Below are 19,580 nucleotides of genomic sequence, written 5' to 3'. Positions count from 1 at the left end.
AAGGCTTAGAACGAATAGGAAAAGTAACGAGAAACATTTTGTGATGCACGCGAGGACGACGACGCTATTTTTCTCTGACGTCGCATTCCATCGTAGCGGGGGGGGAACCCGCCGGAACCGTTTTCCGGCGAAAGAGACGTTTTCAGTCTCGCACCTCGTTCTAACGCGGAATGTCTAACTTTGTCGTAAATTCCACTCCGACTCCTGTCCTACGGAACAACAAGAATTATTAACGTCGCGCGTCTACCGCCCTCGCCGGTGGACAGTTTGCACGACTTTCACGATGTACGGTCTATAACATTAAATCCACCCCCCCCCAATTCTTTAGCGCGCGCAATGATGCACTCGTTCTTCGAAATCAAATTTGTTTTGTGTAATAAAAAGTTAATCAACGATCAAACCTTACGGCTCGATATAACATCGAGATACGAGATTTGCGAAGAGGAAACTACGAAGAGGGGGAAAAATCGAGGGAAGAAAACGGTACACGCGTAACTTTCATTACTTGATTAACCCGCTGTTATCTAAGTACAAAATCAGACCAACGATTTGTGATGGTTAGCGCAGGGTAACAAGGTAAGAAGTGAATTCTGCTGTAAGTAATCTCTATAGATAAAAGTGCAGTTGGTGAGAGGCGAGAAAGTAAGGATGAGGAATAAAACGTTAGAAGAGAATTGAGTGTGTTACGCAAAAAGTTAATACTTGGACTGAGTAGAGAGGAAGAAAGTGAGGCTGACGGCGAAAAGAAAGAACTCTGAGAACTCGGCGTATGTTTACCAAGCCACTGTTGTTCTAACCGGATTAATAGCAAAGTGAAGTTCGTTCGTAGAAATGGACAGCTCCGGCACTTTCCCATCCTTTTTCCGCAGGATATAGCGGAAGACAGTAATTAACGACTTGCTGAACGATGAGAAATAATGAGTGCCAGACAGTTGAGCTTGCAAACCCTTGAAGCTTTCCTAACTTAACTGTTTGCACGGGCGGAGGCAACTAGAGAAACGTACGAAGCGACAGTCGACAATTAATAACGACCCTAACAACCTATCGAAATAAATTGAAGACCTGCGATGGCGACATTAGCTATCAGGGTGACTAATTAGTCACTCGGAATATTTCATTTAGCTCATTATTAATAATGATAAATGAGGCGAAAGAAAAGTTCTAAGAATCAAGAAGCTATACTAAACTTGCCCTCTCTATCACTTCACTAGAGAGCTTACAAATTTTAAAATAATAATTTAAATTTGATATTACATTTGATATACGCGGGAACAAACATAATATTCATATATTCAGCAAATATGTGCGGCGCGGAATTAATTAATCGCACACGATCAGTTTTGCCTGTAAATATGAAGACCCAAAGAGAGCACAAAATATGTTTATGTAATATTTTTCATTCGACTGACGATGCTCCAGCGGACGTGCATGAAGTTCTCTTCTCTACTCCCCTTTCCCATCCCCGGCCATACATCATTCAAGGTATTCTTCGACAACCCAATATCTTCTACGGCTAAGTTTTTACCAGCCGCTGAAGAGGTGCTGCACGTCTAGCTGACTCCACTTAATTAAAAGAGCTGCCGGGATGGCCGTATTGCGACACCGTCGTCGACGTGCGTTATCTTCGTCGTTCACCCGCCACTAAGCGGCGTCATATACACTCCAAACGCCTTCTTCTTCTCCTCGCCCATCTTCTCAGCGACCCGCCTCTTCGCCCCTCTGCCCCATGCTCTCAACATTAGCCACCTGCTACTTGTCCCGTCTTGAAGTTGCACGGGTCGCTCCGCGTTTTCCCCCCTCCCCGTGGAAAATGACCCTATTGCCCTTCGTGCAACCTGCGACCCACGTCGGATCTCCGGAGAATGGCAGATTATGTCTGCCAGGTAGAAACCGCTGTCAATTTATCGAGCAATACGGGTCGGGTGAAACAACGTTTTCGCTTGTCCTCACTTCGCTCACGTACACCTGATTCAATCCGACGAGAGAGAATGGCCGTTACAACCACGTCGAAAACACCGGCCTTTTTCTGCGAGATCTGTTTGCCCGTGAACTGTTATTAATTAAATAGGCGGCAATTTATTGCAGCGTGTAATTATTCATTGCCTCTCGGCTAAATACCGTGTTATCGTCTTTACCAACGTTCGATTAATTAATCTCTCTATGACTGCGGACTACAACTTATTAATCATCGCCGCTCATTGTTATCGATCGCGAGTGATTTTGTACTTAAAGACGCCATTCTTCACGCGGTACGTTTTTATTTGTCAGCATCGAGCGTTTGAACGTCCATTCCAGCAAAACCGATCCCGTCTTCCTTCTCCCCTCGTCTGGAGTAGTCGGGAAGACGATTTACAGGACACAAGACCGCGACAATTTATCGAACATCATAAACTGCGAAAACTAAACTTTGTTTCGCGGATGACACCATATCGATCTGTCTGATCCCATTTAGAACGAATATGATGGAAGACTCGCTCTTTTTTGACACGTTAGCTCCATCGGTCCGCTTTAAAACGTTGGAGGGAAAACTCCGTGGGATAGTATATCGCTTAAAGCTCCCGCGAAGTGTTGTGCTTTTTTCCCCCTCCTCCTCCTCCTCTTATCCGGGAATTTACGATGCAGCAAATTCTTGTTCCAGATTTCATTACGCGAGGATTATTCAATTTACGTAAACGTTCGTCCACGTGTTACAGGTCAAGTTATTCTTTATAGCAATTAGCAAATCAAATTATATTGAATTATCAGTGCGTGGCAGTAAATAACCCATTTATACAACGTTGCCTTAAGGGCACGTGCGTGTATGCGTTATATGCGAAATACGCGTACCGGGCAAACAATAACAGGTATATACGCGCGTGATTTTATTCAATCCATAGAATTTGTTATTATCAAATGTGATGCAGCAACTCCGACTGCGATGGAGCTCTGTGAACCGCGCGTTCGTGTACCTGCATTCGTGCGAAAAGAGCACGGCGAGCGCAGGACTGGAGGAAGGACACCGTACAAAAGTGGTAATGCGATTACCGGGTTTAGCTCGTGGGAGAGGCGTGAAGGGGGGGGGAAGGGAGGACGATACCAGGGACAGTCGAGTGAAAACAGATTATTTTAATTTAAAGCAACAAACTCTCTGATTTTCGTGCGCTGTAATCCCAACCGCGAGTTAAATGTGCGTATGTATGTGCGCCGCGACGGTTCTATTGTTTGAAAAATTATCCGTCAAATTGCTGGAAAGGACTGACGACGTTTTAAACTGAAAAACCAAAAAAATGCGCAAGACACAGCACTTTTGCGTAGACGTTGCAGAATTGCCGTAAATTTATTTGGAAGCTTAAAAAGCATCGCTGCAAGCTGAAAATGCTTTGGATATAATAATTATAACGATATCCAAGGGGCATGGAATGTTTCGTAACAACAGAATATATAAGTAGAAAGAAGATGGGGGAGGACGCGTTAATTAAAAGCAGGTCAGTGCCGTGAAAAATTAATGAAAAACATGGAACAAGTGAAATGCGCGGGAGACACTTTTGGACAGAGTTGGGAAATGTGCAAACAGCTGGACGGGTCGCGCACCCTTTGCGGAAAAGAGGCGAAGATGTACTCATGGTAATGAAAATGGCAAAAAGCACTCCGGTGCTAATTAATGGAGGATCGTTTTGTACTCGGAATCTTTTCGTTAGCACTTCACGGATTTTGCCGGGGTAACCTGTTTCACGATTTCGATTCTCGTTTCCGTCTCTACGTCCTTTCCTTTCGCATCACCGTTTGTATTTCCAACGGTTACATTAACACAAGTTTAATTTTTTCTCAGATTAGTCCAGCGGGCGAACGGACGCACAAAAAAGGAACGTACAGCGCAAATAATGGGCACTGTTGCGTACAAATATAAATACATAAAATACCTTACGCGCGCGTCAGAAAGTTTCAGTTTTCAGCAGTTTTGTTACGCGCATCTTTTTACACATAATAAAATTTTGCGTTTTAACCGCGTGCCTGCGCGTATCGCGCGGATTATGCGTGTACGATGAAACGAATAAAGCGGGCATTGTTTTTTCTTTCTCCTCCTGAAAAAAGATCAGACTTTGCGTTTTATTCCGCGCGTGTAAAGGAGGGAAATTGACAGAAATTGGTACACGTAAATTCGCATCAATAATCCACTGAATTCAAACGCACCTTTAATTCGGCCGCCTCGTTAAGAGATTATTCGATGCGCTATCGTTTGCCGATCGCGTAATCGCGGTTAAACTCGATATGCGATTAGTATGCGGGCAAACACGCAATATCTCTAAACAAATACGCCACTTCGATAAATCCCAGGAAACGTGCGCACGTAAGCCCCTCGCTGTGTATAACGCCGATCATTTATTTCGCGCTGAGCGATATTCCGTACAGAATACCAAACTTAAAGAAAAGGTATTGAGATTCTCTCTCCTTGATGTCAGCCGATGCCGGACAACTGATACGTTGATAAAACCATTCTACAGCCAATCGGACGTGTCTAGATTTGCGAAAGGAATCACGGATACATGGATCCGTAGGATGCTTTTGTACGCCCGATTGATACACCACACGTGAAAGGAAAAGACGCTGTATTATTTCGCGTCTCGTGACGACGATGCATGAAGAAATTCTGTGAAATCACAAAGTGAAAAATTTATCTTTAAAATATTATAGCTTAATCTTCTCATTGTAATCTCTTCGTAATTAATTATTAACGTATCATTCCGTAAGTAAGGTCGGAAAGTAAGGTTTTCATTACATTGTGTTCGAAACACTATATAGCCGCAAACTTTGTAAAATTTATTTTCTTGAGTTTTTGTTTAAACTAGGTAATATGAAAAAAAATGTGGATAAATTATCCGATACTTAGCTGTTTTATTTTTGGAACATTATTTTCTATCATTAAAAATAAGCAAGTTATTTCAGGTCGTTCTAGATATCTCGCCAGCTAGTGCTAGCTCTCATAACTTTGTGTATTAATAAATTCTTAATAGTTGCCTATAACGCGTCTCTCTTGTGACGTACAAACGATATCTCACGCTAGACCGACGATTTCGAAATAAACTTTTAATTCTCCCGTTAATGTCAAAAGTCGCGCGACAGTTTCCAGTCGTGCACTCAAAATACAGAATGCACATCCATGTAATCAAATAGCTATCCAGATCAATTGCCTCATTAGCAACTTTTGAATGATCCCTTTAATCGCATCAACAATCGCACCGATGTATCCGAAACGCGGACTATTTGCACGACTATTTGCATAAGCAAGGCCATTCCGTAAACTGGATTACTATCTCTCGAGCAACAATAATACTTCCAAACCGCTGTCGCAGCGTCACGACCGTTTCGGCGTCCGATCAGCGAGAACGAGCTGTCGACATCGCTTTGAATGCCGGGCCATAAGAGCGTGGGAAGTCGCGACAGGACTTCAGATAGCCCTAATGGAGAAAGAGATGTTAGATGGTTAAGGTCGATGGCGGGAAGCGGGCCCTCGTGCTGGAAACGCAAGCGATCGGGAAAGTTAGAAGAGACGGGATGGTGTAACATCATGCATGTGTGTGTGTGTACGTATGTGTGTATGTGTAGTCGCATGTATGTATACGACGGCGAGACAGTGCAAAAGAGGACGAGAGTAGTGAGATTCGCGTAGAATCCCGATGGTTAAGTGGTTATCTTATCTTAACGGCCGCGCCGCAGCATCTCACCGGTCTGGCACCCTCTAACGCTCCCTAAGCGGAAATTAACACCCACCCCTACGTCCTCGCAAGTCAGCCTCCCCGTGGCACCCACGGCCTGGAGCAACGCAAAAATCAATGGATATTATATCGCGACTCACACAGACCCGCACATACATACGGTACCCGTCGTGCTCCCACGATCCCTCGCGAGTTGTCTTATCGTGCAAAAGAAAAGTGACGAGGAGCCACGACGTAAACACCCCCCGGTGTCTGGGTACCCTAGATTGTTTGTTATAATAAAACTGCTAATTTCCTGAGGTGGCATGTCGGGCTCGATCGTCGTCCGGACCCTCGTGCACTTTCGCACGGTTTGCGAACCAAGATAAAGGTGTCGGGGGAGGAAGTGACGCGAGATAAGAGCTTTACGGGTGGGCACCTGCGTGGTTTTACCGTCGCATTTTAGATGAAAGCGCGCCGCTCCATGACGAATCCAGTTAATGGAGAAACGCAAATGCAACTTACACGACGGGGAGCGGCGTTACGAGAATACGTTGCCCGTTGATACCGCGATTTCTGCTAAATACTTGAGATGCGGCTAGTTTTCGTTGTGTCGAATCTCTCTCTTTAACCTTTTTTTTTTTTTTCGTGTGATCATAGAAACTGAATTGCTCACGTGGAAAAATCTCTAACAGGTTTATAATAGAAAAAGAATTTATTCTTATCAAACAAACTAGTTTACGTTACGTTAATTGTCTCGCTGAAATAAAATTAACTTGTCGCCGACGAAAATGACACCGTGTCATTCACAGCGAAAATACGGTAACGATTTTTTAAGAAATTAACACGAATTGACGGAAACCTCTGTATCCGTAACATTTAAATTCAAATTATCTCGAAATGAATTATCTCGGGGGGGTGGGGAGGGGAGACAAGTTTATGGAACTTGGTGCAATGGCAAGGGAGTCATTCCGACATAATCCTTTCTATCGGTAACGAAAATAAGCTTGCGCTACCTTCCACGGTCTGTCTACGGTAGCGTGTGCCGTAAAATAAAATTACGTAATCGGCAATACATAACAAGTCAGTAGGCCAAAGCGGTATTCGCTGCTTTGGCATACGATAACCAGGCGCGCGCGCCAACCCCTCGGGACCGGCGCGGCGCCGTGTCTCCTCGTTTTCGTCGGTTATGAATATTCTGAAGAGGGTAAGAGCAGAAAGGGGGGGGAGGGGCGCGAGAGAGAGAGGGAGAGAGAAAGAGAGATGGAAAATAGAAGAGGATAACCGACGGTATATCGCTTTTACCGCGCGATATACACGGTCGGCATGTGCATAAATGTCAGGTGCATTAGTAATAACGCTCGATATTCGGCCACAGGTCTCCGTGCCGGAGGACGGCGAGGACAAGGGACCAATTTGCCCCCCGCTTCCGGCGCAGTACCAGCCAGCCACCTACAGCACGACGACGCCGCAATTACACAAAACCGTCACGGATTACAACACCGGTTGGTACCAATGTTAAAAGTCATACGCTTAAAGCACTTCCGTTTACGTCTGCAGTTCGGCCCGTTTGGACCCCAGCCGGGGATTACGATCGTTAAAGTATTGGTAAAACGCCCCGCAGATACCCGCGTACCCGAAGATTTCTTTTAATTCTAATTGTTGCAAGTTCCAACTGTTTTCTTAAAAGGTGCTCGTTGAGTCTGTATCGACCCGATGTTCTCTCGGATACTCGAAACGCTTAACTTTTCAAATCTGCTTCACTAATTTCGCCAATAATGTAAACACGTTTATATTTTTATTCGTCCTCTCGCTGATACTTTTTCAGTAATTTTATGCGTTTACTTTTAATTTTTGTACAAGTGCTTATCTCTCCCCGGTCGTTCTTCCAATTTATTTCGTCGATAATTTGCCGTTACAAATTCTATCTAAAGTTAATTTATCGTCTTCAACGACGGCATCAAAAGTTGATCGGCATCCCGGTTACGTCCAATCTCGCCATAAGATGCTTCCACTTCCGTATTCGCTGACTTTGCCCCGTTCTCGACATGGATAGTTTCGTGTTATCGCGGAAATTCTAACGGGCTGTCCCGGGAGTGACGGTCAAGCCGGGGTTTCGAATCTCCGCGCCTGGTTTTGCCGCACGACGTAGTTGGAATAGTCGACAAACTATTCCGTTGCGTCTCGTAGTTGGCACAGCTTGCCGGACACAGCGGGAGCCGCAGTCCGCAGAGAGACTGTTTGTCGCGTCGCGCGACCTTGTTTAATCGAATTAGACTGAGGTCTTTGATTAATTAACTATCGGAAGCGACAGCGCACGCTGCGCCTCATCGACAGGTCGCGCTAATTTTGCGAGTCCACAAATGTCACAATTACACCATGCGGGCGAGAGCACGATATATTATACGACGGTAATATCGTAATAAATTGAAACAGACATTTTCTCATCCTCGTTGCTTCTGAGTTTCCGAAAGAACTTGATTTGCTGCAGTTGGATGACGTTGGAGCTTCGCTGCAACGGAGTCTCGTTAAAAAATGGTAACGATCTCCCGAAACTTGGAAACTCTCGACGCGGAGAGAAAACGGGAAGGCGTTGCAGACAGCAATTCCTCTCTCGTCGACGGCTAGCCGTGATTATATTTTTAACTTTGTCGAATTTCTTGATTCTTTTCCGCCTCCCGCGCTCCACGCCGCCTCGGACAGGGATCAACGAGGTGCAGCCGGTTATTCCGCTCCTGCTTAACTCGACGATCAATCTTGCCAGGCCAATTCCGGCGGTCCAAGAATATCCGTCTAACCCGCCGCCCATACCGCCCCCGCCGGAAAAGTATTACGCCAGTACGGAGATCTGTAAGGTGAGTCGCAAAAATGTACGGTAGACATGCGATCCGCGCCGATTAAGCCCTCCTCTAGCATTAACGCGAGCACTTTGAACGCGAAACTGTGTCAAACGCCTCTCGTGACCGTTGGATCTCCGTCACGATCGCCGAAAGGGAGGCAACCTTGCGAAACCGACCACTATGGCTCATGTAAGTCGCGAGGTTAATTCGAATATTATACCGTTTGACTTTTCAATTTTCGCTTTCTACGTTTTAAAATACCAGTTCAGATGTGTATATATATATATATATATTGTTTCCGCCTCAGCGCAATGTGAAATCATTCGAAAAATATTGCTCACACAAATATCGGATTTTTTTTTTTTCATGGCGATTGCTCGAAACACCGTGTTATTAAAAATCTTTTCACGTGTGTGTTGGTTCGGATATTTTTATCGAGTATGATAATGAACGTGCTGCATAAAATATGTTTTAATGGCACATATCATCGTATTGTACATATATCGATTCCGACTTAATTTTGTTTTCAACCGGGGTTGTTTTCTCTATACAATATGCACGACGCAAAATACTTCATCCTGTGAATTATGAGGATTAATGACCGAAAAACGAGGAAACAACGGGGCACTATCAATCATAACTACCGCGAAGAAAACATCTTTCGCAGGCATACACAGATTATAGAGCGATAATGTAAAGGGCGTGGTTATTGATTACAGTAGTTCTACCGGGGGGGGGGGCGTACATGTATTTCTGTTTGATTATATTATCGGATTTGATTATATTAACGGGGAAACAAAACTGTATTGAAAAAGGTATATCGTGATTATTATGAATCCCAGTATTATCTTTTATTTAAATATTTATCAATGTATATTCCTTCATATAAAAAGGAAGTAATATTTATTCCAATTTCATTCATATTGCAATATTATACTTCTTTCATATTTTTCGAATAATTTTATCCAATGAATAAAAAGTACAAATATTTACTTACAACTATTTGTGCTTCGACATATTAATCCGTACGGCGTGTCAATATACAACGTATTACGCTATATTAATTCGAGAAGGCATGATTTTGAATTCGAATGCGTGTCATCGCAGAGTCCTTTGCCGCCACTGCCACCCTCGCCGACACCAAGTACACCACCGCCAATGAGCGCGAAAGCTTCTAGCAGTGTAACCAGCTACAGTCCGGAAGATATGCTCACGGAGGAAGAGGAGGAAATACCCGAGTGTGCCCTTGATTTTCCACGGGAAAAACTCAATATCGTTGAAAATCTTGGCTGCGGATACTTCGGCGATGTTCATCTTTGCGAGGTCGACAGGTTTCCTGGATACGATGAGATCTTCAGAAATACCTCCAACGATCTAGTTATTGTTAAATCCTTGAAACCAGGATCTTCCGACGCTCTTAGGTAAGAACCAAGTATAAATTTTTCTCGATTTATAGAAAGGTATATATAATAAAAGCACGTTATGAATACTTTATCTCTTGAAGAGAATAATCGAGTATCTTTAGTAACCGAAAAGCCGCAACGTCGTAAATGATTGACATCCTAAATTTTTAATTTTATATATTTATTTTACTATGGAAAATTGCCATTTTTTAATATTTTATTCTGATATCTTGATGAATATTTTGAATAATAGCAACATTTAATATAACATTGTGGTGATTGCGTAAAACTTCGCTTCAATTAAATTCACCTTATTTTATCAAAATTATGAATATTGAATGTTTTATTTTTATGAAAAAAATAATTGTCTCTTCAATAAGTGAAGATAGTGCAAATGATAATTAATATTTGAAAATTTTTAATTTGACATATTTATTTTATATTGAAAAATGTAATAATTTCATATTCTTTCATATTCTATAGTTATATTCTGATCAATCTTGATAATATATAATATTTAATATAACGTTATGCGATAGCGTGAAACTCCGCGTCAATCGAGTTCTAGCAATTACTGTCAATATTGCATCAGCGCATTAATTAAATGTAATCACCTGGGACTTGGATTCTATTGAACGGAAAGGCTCAAAGTATGCATTGATTGACTTTCGAGTAAACATATATTTCGTACGAAGCCTGAATTCTCGTGAGACAACCGCTCCTACAGCACATAAAAACGGAAAGTAAAAGTACATATATATGTTACATATATACACCGACGATAGAAAATTATTTCAATAGATTATAGAGAGCGCCGCGTTAACAGCGTAATTCAATAACCCGGCGCAAAGTGATTCCGAATGTAATGACACGCTACGCGCATTAAGTAGATGCGGCCGGATAATGCGGAAGGGCTTTAAGCGATCGATGATTGGCATGTAATCGAATAACTCGTCCGCGTTCGCACGCGCATGTCCGCGTCAATATAATTTTTCATAAAGCGGAATGAGAGAGAGAGAGAGAGAAAGAGAGAGAGAGAGAGAGAGAGAGAGAGAGAGAGAAAGAATACTCTTGCCTTTAGAAAAGTGGAAACGTAAAATACTATTTCGCATTCAAAGCGTCTTTCCGCGGGGAATGCGGTTTTGCGATTGGCAAATATGAAATATTCGTCAATAATCTTGTTTATCCTGAATGTTATTTATGTAGCAATTTTCGAAATCCCCGTCCCCGTCTAAATCCACCATTACGACCTACTTAGCGAATCAGCGCGTATGCGCTGTACGTGCCTCATCCCGGCTTTTTCAGTGAAACATTTGAAAATCTGTAACCGCTGATTACAGAACGATACCGCGCAATATGCTTAATTGGATAATATTGTACGGAGAAAATAATTATTTCGCGCGCTCTACAATGAATATATAAAACACAACGAATAAAAATTACAAATTGCAATAATATCTCGTATTACGCGTCATACGTAATTACATGTAATGCGCAATACTACACGTAATACTCGTTCAATTCACCTCGAAGCGTATTTGATTTTATAAGGAGCATTCCAGAAAGAAATGTAGAATTCACGCATGAACGAAGGTTCTCTGGCAGCTCAACCATGGGCACTACATCAGCCAATAAAAGACAACCTTTTATTGCATTCGCGATGCCGCTATAACAACGTTTTGTTCATCGGACGATTGTGATTTTCCCTCGGAATAGGCTGATAGAGATAGGGGTGAGCAGCAGAGCGCGTCGTACCGGATTCACTGGCCCGACGACGCGTTGTCGTCGCAGTAGCGAAAGGATGATCCCCGCAGACAGGATCACGGATGGCATTGTCTACAAAACACATTTTGCCGACTGGGAAAAGCCCGCGAAACCCGTGTTGTCGCGCGAAATGGATGCTACTCATGTTAGAGCGCGATCGTTCTCTCGATGGCCTTTATTCTTCTCCACGCTCCTCTTTCTGTTGACTACAGCATTCCGAAAAAGTCTATCAATCCAATCTGCCTGATAGATTTTCGTTTTTTTATCCTATTATACATCTCGTCGTCTCTGACGATTGAATTTTTCGTTGTAAAAAGGAAAATTTCATTTTCTATACTGACATTTCCAATTAAGTGATTTTATGTCGCGCATACACAAATGTTTTTTAAAAAATATATAGTGATGGTTATTAAAATGTTCCTCAAAAAAAATTAATGCAATATATAAAGCGTATATGTTTAAACGCCACAAATGTGTATCTCATCAACGGAACTTAATATTATATAATACATCACATTTATCTGAAATATATTCGTGTTTACTTCTCTAAATGAAAGCGTGCTCGTTCTATGCAAATGCGTAGAAGTCAATAAAAATGCAAATTTTTAATAATTTCACAGATATAATGGAATTACTAGGAATTATCCTGTGCCATAACATTTATGAAAATGATCATTTTTTAACGGTCAGATAAAATTGATTATTCAACTTTAAATTGACTCATTAATCGCTACAGTAATTTTTTAATAATAATAATGGAATAATATGAGGAAGCGATTTTAAATAAAAAATTCCGAAAGATAGACATTTCAATTTTCCTACAGTCTGTCGAGTCCTTATCGATTCCACAGCCATTCGATTTGGCGGTTTATATCATGTTCCGCATCGTCTGCACTCACCGGAATTTACTCACACGTGTAGAACAATGATCGGCGGTTCTTATTCGCCGTTGTCTTTATTCGTGACTCACGCTACAACCGTTGTAAGGTTTCTTTTTTTACGCCTTGGCACTTTTGTATCGCCTTTCCCCCCCCCCCCCCCCCGTTCTTCCTTTCTCGCGAGACAACGAAAACTTTCGAGAGACAAGCGAGCGATACCGGAACGGAATATCTGCATTACTTCCAGTATATATATCCGCGTCTGTATTCAATACCCACGGCCTTGGTACCGCGGGCACCTATAAAGATATTACTTCCGAATGCTGCATGTGTTTTCCAGGATAGAATTTCAACAGGAGGCAAAGAGACTGGTACGACTCGCCGATCGAAATGTCGCGCGGCTACTCGGTGCCAGCCTCGAGGACGATCCCATGTGCATCGTATTGGAAAACGGCGAGTATGGGGATTTGAACCAATATCTGCAGAGTCACATCGCCGAAACTTCGAATTTGCACACGGCCAAAACACTTAGGTATGATAAACATGATATTTTTCTAACTTTAATTTTAACCGCGGGTTAATTGATATTCTTTAACTTTTAAGCATTTGCACGAGAATAATGATTTGTGTGTTCAATATAATTTCTTAATGTATTTATTCACAAAATATCGAATAAGCGGTTACATAACACTTCGGAGCATGTTTTGTCATTGAGAACATATTCCATGTAATAGTCCTCGATCGTTCATAAATACGTGCCATTACGTTTTTAAGGGATCGTTGGGGAATTCGGTTCGCACATGGCCCAGAGAGGTACACGACGAAAAATGCATGTGTTTCCCGGATACGACCGTTATTCGAGTAATTAACATAATTTAATGAACACAAATTTGATACTACGGCGCGGAATAATTTGTAACATCGGTACCATCGTATCGTTTTAAAAGCGATACATTATCGATGTCCGCTTTAATGCACACTGCCAATCGGCATTGCGACACTCGAAGTAAATAACATATCATCCAAAATAGATACGCAATTATGTGATCATCACCATTTTGACGTAAAATCAATGAACCATATTTTGACGTGCCCCAAATTTCACGTTGATACGATCGCCGTACTTCCGCGTAAGTTGTTGCGCCCGTTACGGAATCGTTACTTTGCGTTATCGACAAATAATAAATTCATTTAATTGAAGCTAATAAAATTAATCATAATTAACGACGAGTTAAACAGAATATTATGTTTATTAATTGACTAAGCTAATATAGATAACGAAAATATCAAGAATACCGTGTGTCACATTCATTTTAAATTCCGTTTATCGAGATTTCTGACGCAAGTAGCTGCTAATACGTTGCAATATCGCGACAGTGTCAAACAGAAAATAATTCCCCACGTGCATACGCGCACATAATGCAGAATGATTATCTTTTACGTTGCTATAAATGCACGATGATAGACGCATTATAGCATCGTAGCATTCGCGAGTAATTCCACAATAGGCCTCCCGGTTGTGCGTGAATTTTTGTTTTATTTTGTCGCCGCGAAGAACGTCAGTTCCAATCAGTCCGGAGGGCGCGTGAAAACGCCCGGTGACCAGGACTACGCAGAAAGTACTCGAAATACGAGAAATCGGCTGAAAATGAGAGGTGAGCGACGGAGAGGATCATCGGTGTTCGTGACAGGTGTCGGCGAAGCGTGTTTTCCCGCGCGATCGTTTTCAGCTTTCGCGCGAGATGAAGCAGCCGCCGGAGATCACGCTTTGTTCCCATCGAGTGCCGCGGAAAATTTGATGTACGAGATATTCAATCATTCGTGACTATGCAATGCGAATAGTACCATTTATTATTTCGCAATTGTAATAGTAAGAGTAACGTTTACATCTTACGTTTTCTAATCTCATTGTTTGCATATTTGTTCCTTTTTTTCTTTTGTAATTCCACGTACATATTATTAATCTTCCAATGGCGAGTGTTTCTTATATTGCTAAATAAATTATGCGTTGAAAAAAAAATAGAATATTGATTATCAATTACGAAAAAATTGAAGATCAAATAAAAATAGAATATTGATTATTCAGAAGAATAATTGTACAGCCAGACGATGCCGCTAAAAGATTAAGACGAGAAATAAAATTAATTGTTATTACGATATATACGATACGCGAGATGTAGATATTTTCAACAATTTAATTTGAAAGATCCCAAAAAAAGATCTAATGCTAATCGCCTGTACGAACCACGCGATGTATGTACATACATGCAACTTTATTACTTGCACTTGAACAACTTGTGCTTGACAGCCACACCTATGACAGCGGTCCTTGAAGTGGTTAATTAAATTGCCGACATACGTACTGTCTTTCATAAACGAAATCGTTTCCATTTATTTCCGCGAGTCCGCCGATTTAACTGCAGTCAGTTTGTCGCACGAGCGAATCCAATATCCAGGACCGACAGAATAGCCGAGCTTTCAGTACGGCCGCTTTCTACTCCGGTAACCGAATTGCATTTCGCCGACGTCGCAAATGAAGCTTTAAGAATCCCGACGCTGAGTCACCTGGAAAATTTTTACACGGCGCGATATTAGACGCGTCATATATATTGAAAATTGCCTCTCTCCCCTCTCTTCCTGTTTTAGTAGATGGACTATATACAATATGCAATTCATGTAATTAATATCTTATGCCATTTCTTAAACAAATATTGAATAGTATATATATTATGATCATACTTAACTAAATTGAATGACGTATGAATCGTACTGAATAATGTACATACATATAAATGTATCAATATTTTTAGTAAGGAAAAATTAATTGCAAATTATTATGTCAATATAAAAGATGAAATTGTTAGACACATATATGTGATTGTTGCTTTGATCAAACATTACGTTCGTACTATAATATATATGCAGCGAGTTTAAATATTCCAATGCTCGAAGCGAACGTTGTGCAACCAATAAGATAAGAATATATTGGCACTGATATGCGCATTAACGAATTATATATGTGGATTTTTCTTGAAATCTTTTTACATATTATTGCTCTCATACATATATACCTACGTTTATGTCGTAAGCGTTAAGTGTAGCAGGACGACATGCTGCTATCGAAACGACTCTATCGGCGTATCTCTTGTAGAAATAGCACGCAGAGCCGTTTCGATGTAAATGGTTTGCATCCTACAAGCGTAAATAGTAAAAACGTAGTTCCTAGCTACTGCCGTTCTCAACGAATACGAACGAATGCTAACGCTCCATCGTAACTACGCGTATGTTTGTCGCACTTCGCCCGATTTTCAAATTCAATTTTGCTGGAAGTAGGAATAATACAGAAACAAGTCTTGTGTACACAAAAAGGACGATTTCACTGAAATACCTTTTTAGCTAAATTTTTATTTAGCTGTAGAAACAACTTTGTTGGGCCATTAAAATAATTATGAAGAACGCTCAAGCATAAGCAATGCTGCAAAAAGTTTTAACATTCCAGCAATCTCACATTTGTGCATTTTACATAATTATTTTGATAGTCTAACAAAAATAATTTTTTATCTGTATCTAATTAAATTTTTAGATTATACTTCAGCAAAACCATTCTTTTTACCATGTATCTAAAAATAAAAAAAATCTTTTTTACATTTGTTAGAAATTAATAAGTGAGATGACAATATTAAATGTATTCCATATAGATTAATTACATTGATACATTTACTTTTAGTAAGAAAACAAATGGAAGACACAGAAGTATCTTTCATTATAATAAACTGTGTCATTCCTAGTTACGAAGGATAAAATATCTTTATGTACAAAGAAGAGAACTTTTGACGAGTTAATTTAAACTCCTTGATTTACTTTGTTAATTACTTTAAGTAACGGGAATATCTTATTTTACTTGCGTCAAAAATGTTGCGTCAAGTGTTGCTCGGCTACAGCTGAGTTGGTATACAGTCGAGTGTCCGCTGTTTGTGGCGTTGCTCGCTCCAAACGCCTCTACGTATACCGCAGGGTTTCTGCGAGTAAACTTCACGACGTAACCGACCCCGTTCTTCGTGTTGCAGTTTCGGCACATTGGTTTACATGGCCACGCAAATAGCATCCGGCATGAAGTATCTTGAGGAAATGGACTTCGTGCATCGGGATCTCGCCACAAGGTAAGCGTGCACTGTTACCCATAAGTTGCTTTAAGGACTTGCTCATTAATGAGCAAGCTGTTGTTTGCTCATATTATTGGATCGTAGTCTTGAGGGCGAAACTGAATACCGCAGAACCTCCGTCAATCTTCCTCTCGCTCCGACATGCTTATACGAGAGCGAATGCAGAGGAACAAAATGCTATCCTTAATTAATTAATCTCTTTTTTTTGTATTGTTACAATAAACATAAAAGACACGATTTATTTTCTTACATTTTAGCGAAACAATTAGACTTTTCAGATATAACATATTAACATTTTTTATATAACAGTTTTTAAAATAAAGAAAAATTGATATGCACAGGATGTTTCTTACATTTATATTTATGATTATAATAATTATGTATGTTTAATATAAAACAGGAAATAAGTTGAAAATATATATTTTATTATAATATATAGCAGATATTTTTTAAAACTTTATTTTTTTTAATAAAATAACAAACTAGCGATACATTAATAACAAACGTAATAGATTGTATATATGTGCATATGTACTTTTTAATAAATCGATAATTGTTTTTCCATAAACAAAATTAAAAAAGATATTCTCTATACGAATACTTTTTACTTACACTGTAGCTGCAGTATTCCATTTGTTTGGAAATCTATTAAATTTCACTGATCTTAATTTCGTTTCCAGAAGAACGCTTTAATTTGTCTGCAGTGATTCGCTAGACAACATCGTTTCATGCATCAAACAAATAAACAAATGCATACTCTGTTCGATCTTTTTGTGAGCGTACCAAAGCCTCTGGGCATTACGATGGAATTGCTTTATTACACTCGCCGATTGTTTTATCGTCTCGTTTTCCCTTCCATATATACGTAACGGATTCCGTTTGCCCCTAGACCGTGCTCTTCCACCCTCCACGCGATTTGGAAACTCTTGAAACCTGACAACGCCGGCAGCGCGGTACGACAACCAATATCGTGGAGCTATTAAACGCTGGGAGGGGTGAGATAGGCACGGCCGGAAGGGTTTGGACCGTGTGCTCGAATTATTAACTCTAATCGTAAACCTTAATTATCATGCCCCATGGCGCGATCGTTGTCACGACGGTAGCGAGGGTACAAGAAGCTAGCTAGACGAAAGGGGTGAAATTTATTCGTGATTTATAGATTTGGGTTCAGGGCTAAATTCTAACGGCGAATGCGGTAACTGGCGAATAGTTCTGCTATTAGGAAGTGAACGGTGGATATCTAAGAATTATGCTAATGATAGAACAAGAACGCGGAGTGCAGAATAATAAGTCCAGAATGATAAATTGACTTTTGTCCGTGTCACACGAATCCAAATTATATATCTTTTTGGAACACAATTGATCTCACATCGTTATCCTCCATAGACATTTAACGTCTTTTGTCATTTTTATTAACTTTCCCGAATATCTTGTGAAACGCGTGCAAACATTTTTTATTTATTTATTTATAATCGGCATTGTACATGCGCGTGTAATCCAAATTATATGAACCAGAATAGATTAACGCGATTTCGAACAGCGATTCTAGAAATCGTAAAAGAGCGGTAATTGCGTTTGAATCACCCGAGAGAACAAAAAGAGTCGACCAGCAAGATTTTTACAGTGCCAGTAGCAGAAAAACTTGCCGACAAATCAGGCGAGCGCGCAGACGTTGACAATGGGTGTGAAAGTACCCACCGGTGCGCGTAAAATAAAAGCGTCGCGGTAGATACTAAACCATCCCCTCGTCACCCCCACGAATCACCACCTTTACCTTGGAGCGCGATAAACGACGAGGTTTACGCGCAAATCAGCGCGAAACTTGGAATGACTGCCGTTTTCAACATGCTCGCAACGAATCTACCGTAAGCTACTCAAATGCGAACTTTCACGAGCTCGCAAACAAGAAGCGATTTCGCGCATCAACCGCCCGCAGCCACCGTATTTTATTGAAGAAATTTACTTCTTAATTAGCGAAGAGTTTATCCCCTAATATTTTAAAAGTATCTGTTATTCTCCTACAATTATCTGTTTTTCTCCTTTAATTGCGTAATCAATTTTATAACCTTACGTTAATTTTTTATCATTTATCTTAATATACATATATACATAAAAGGTAGTATAACTACGTATAGAATTAAACTGCAAAAAAAAATCAATTTTAAATCTTTTTTCCAACTGCACGAGAAAAAAAATCATAAACGGAAAAACTAGCATTTAGTTATGCTCGTACAATATTTCGATAAACTAGTCTGTTTGTTTTTGATACGACTGCCACGTGCAGAATATAAAAAAATAGAACGCACAAACACATATTCATTTAGCCGTATACTCGATACGAACCGATAGAATATTGCATAGCTGTACAGTTAGCAGATATCTCATAGCCAACGTTAATAAAAAGAATGGAAGTGTTAATTTGATCAAAAAAATAATTCTATTGTTTTTCAGTTCAAAATTCGCGATATGGAAATATTTCGGGATATGTTGCAAAGTGGGGCGGGAGAGGGGACTTCACAGAAATTAAGAGACGAATATTTTTCCACGTTTTTCAGGAATTGTATCGTGTGTCGCGGATGCACGGTTAAAGTATCTGATTTGGGCAGTGGACGAAGCGCATATGCGGCGGATTACTTCCGTGTCGAAGGACGTCCTCCATTACCGATTCGATGGATGTCATGGGAATCGATGCTAATGGTGAGTGTACGCTCGCTGTACCTACATTTAAACAATATATATTTAACTTTCTCCCATTCTCCCTCTCTCTCTCTCTCGCTCTCTCTCTCTCTCTCTCTCTCTCTCTCTCTCTCTCTCTCTCTCTCTCTCTTTCTCTCAATATTTTTTGCCTTTGGGCGTCAGG

The 19,580-nt window shown here is 40.6% G+C and overlaps 1 protein-coding gene and 1 long non-coding RNA gene across 3 annotated transcripts in view; one reads left to right on the top strand and one right to left on the bottom strand.

Moving 5' to 3' along the window:
- LOC105828424 overlaps positions 1-19,580 on the bottom strand; it is a 282,603-nt gene that overhangs the window by 97,999 nt on the left and 165,024 nt on the right. The gene's annotated exons all lie outside the window — the stretch shown is intronic.
- Positions 1-19,580, top strand: part of LOC105835660 (discoidin domain-containing receptor 2) — a 195,741-nt gene that overhangs the window by 164,999 nt on the left and 11,162 nt on the right. The window contains exons 12-17 of the mRNA XM_036293746.1: positions 7,051-7,177; positions 8,376-8,527; positions 9,620-9,933; positions 12,898-13,089; positions 16,625-16,717; positions 19,276-19,417. Coding sequence (XP_036149639.1) covers positions 7,051-7,177; positions 8,376-8,527; positions 9,620-9,933; positions 12,898-13,089; positions 16,625-16,717; positions 19,276-19,417 — 1,020 coding nt within the window. The remainder of the gene's footprint in view (positions 1-7,050; positions 7,178-8,375; positions 8,528-9,619; positions 9,934-12,897; positions 13,090-16,624; positions 16,718-19,275; positions 19,418-19,580) is intronic.

Source organism: Monomorium pharaonis, chromosome 11, assembly GCF_013373865.1.
Source record: "Monomorium pharaonis isolate MP-MQ-018 chromosome 11, ASM1337386v2, whole genome shotgun sequence".
Lineage (NCBI taxonomy): Eukaryota > Metazoa > Arthropoda > Insecta > Hymenoptera > Formicidae > Monomorium > Monomorium pharaonis.
This window is presented reverse-complemented; position numbering and strand designations above follow the sequence as displayed.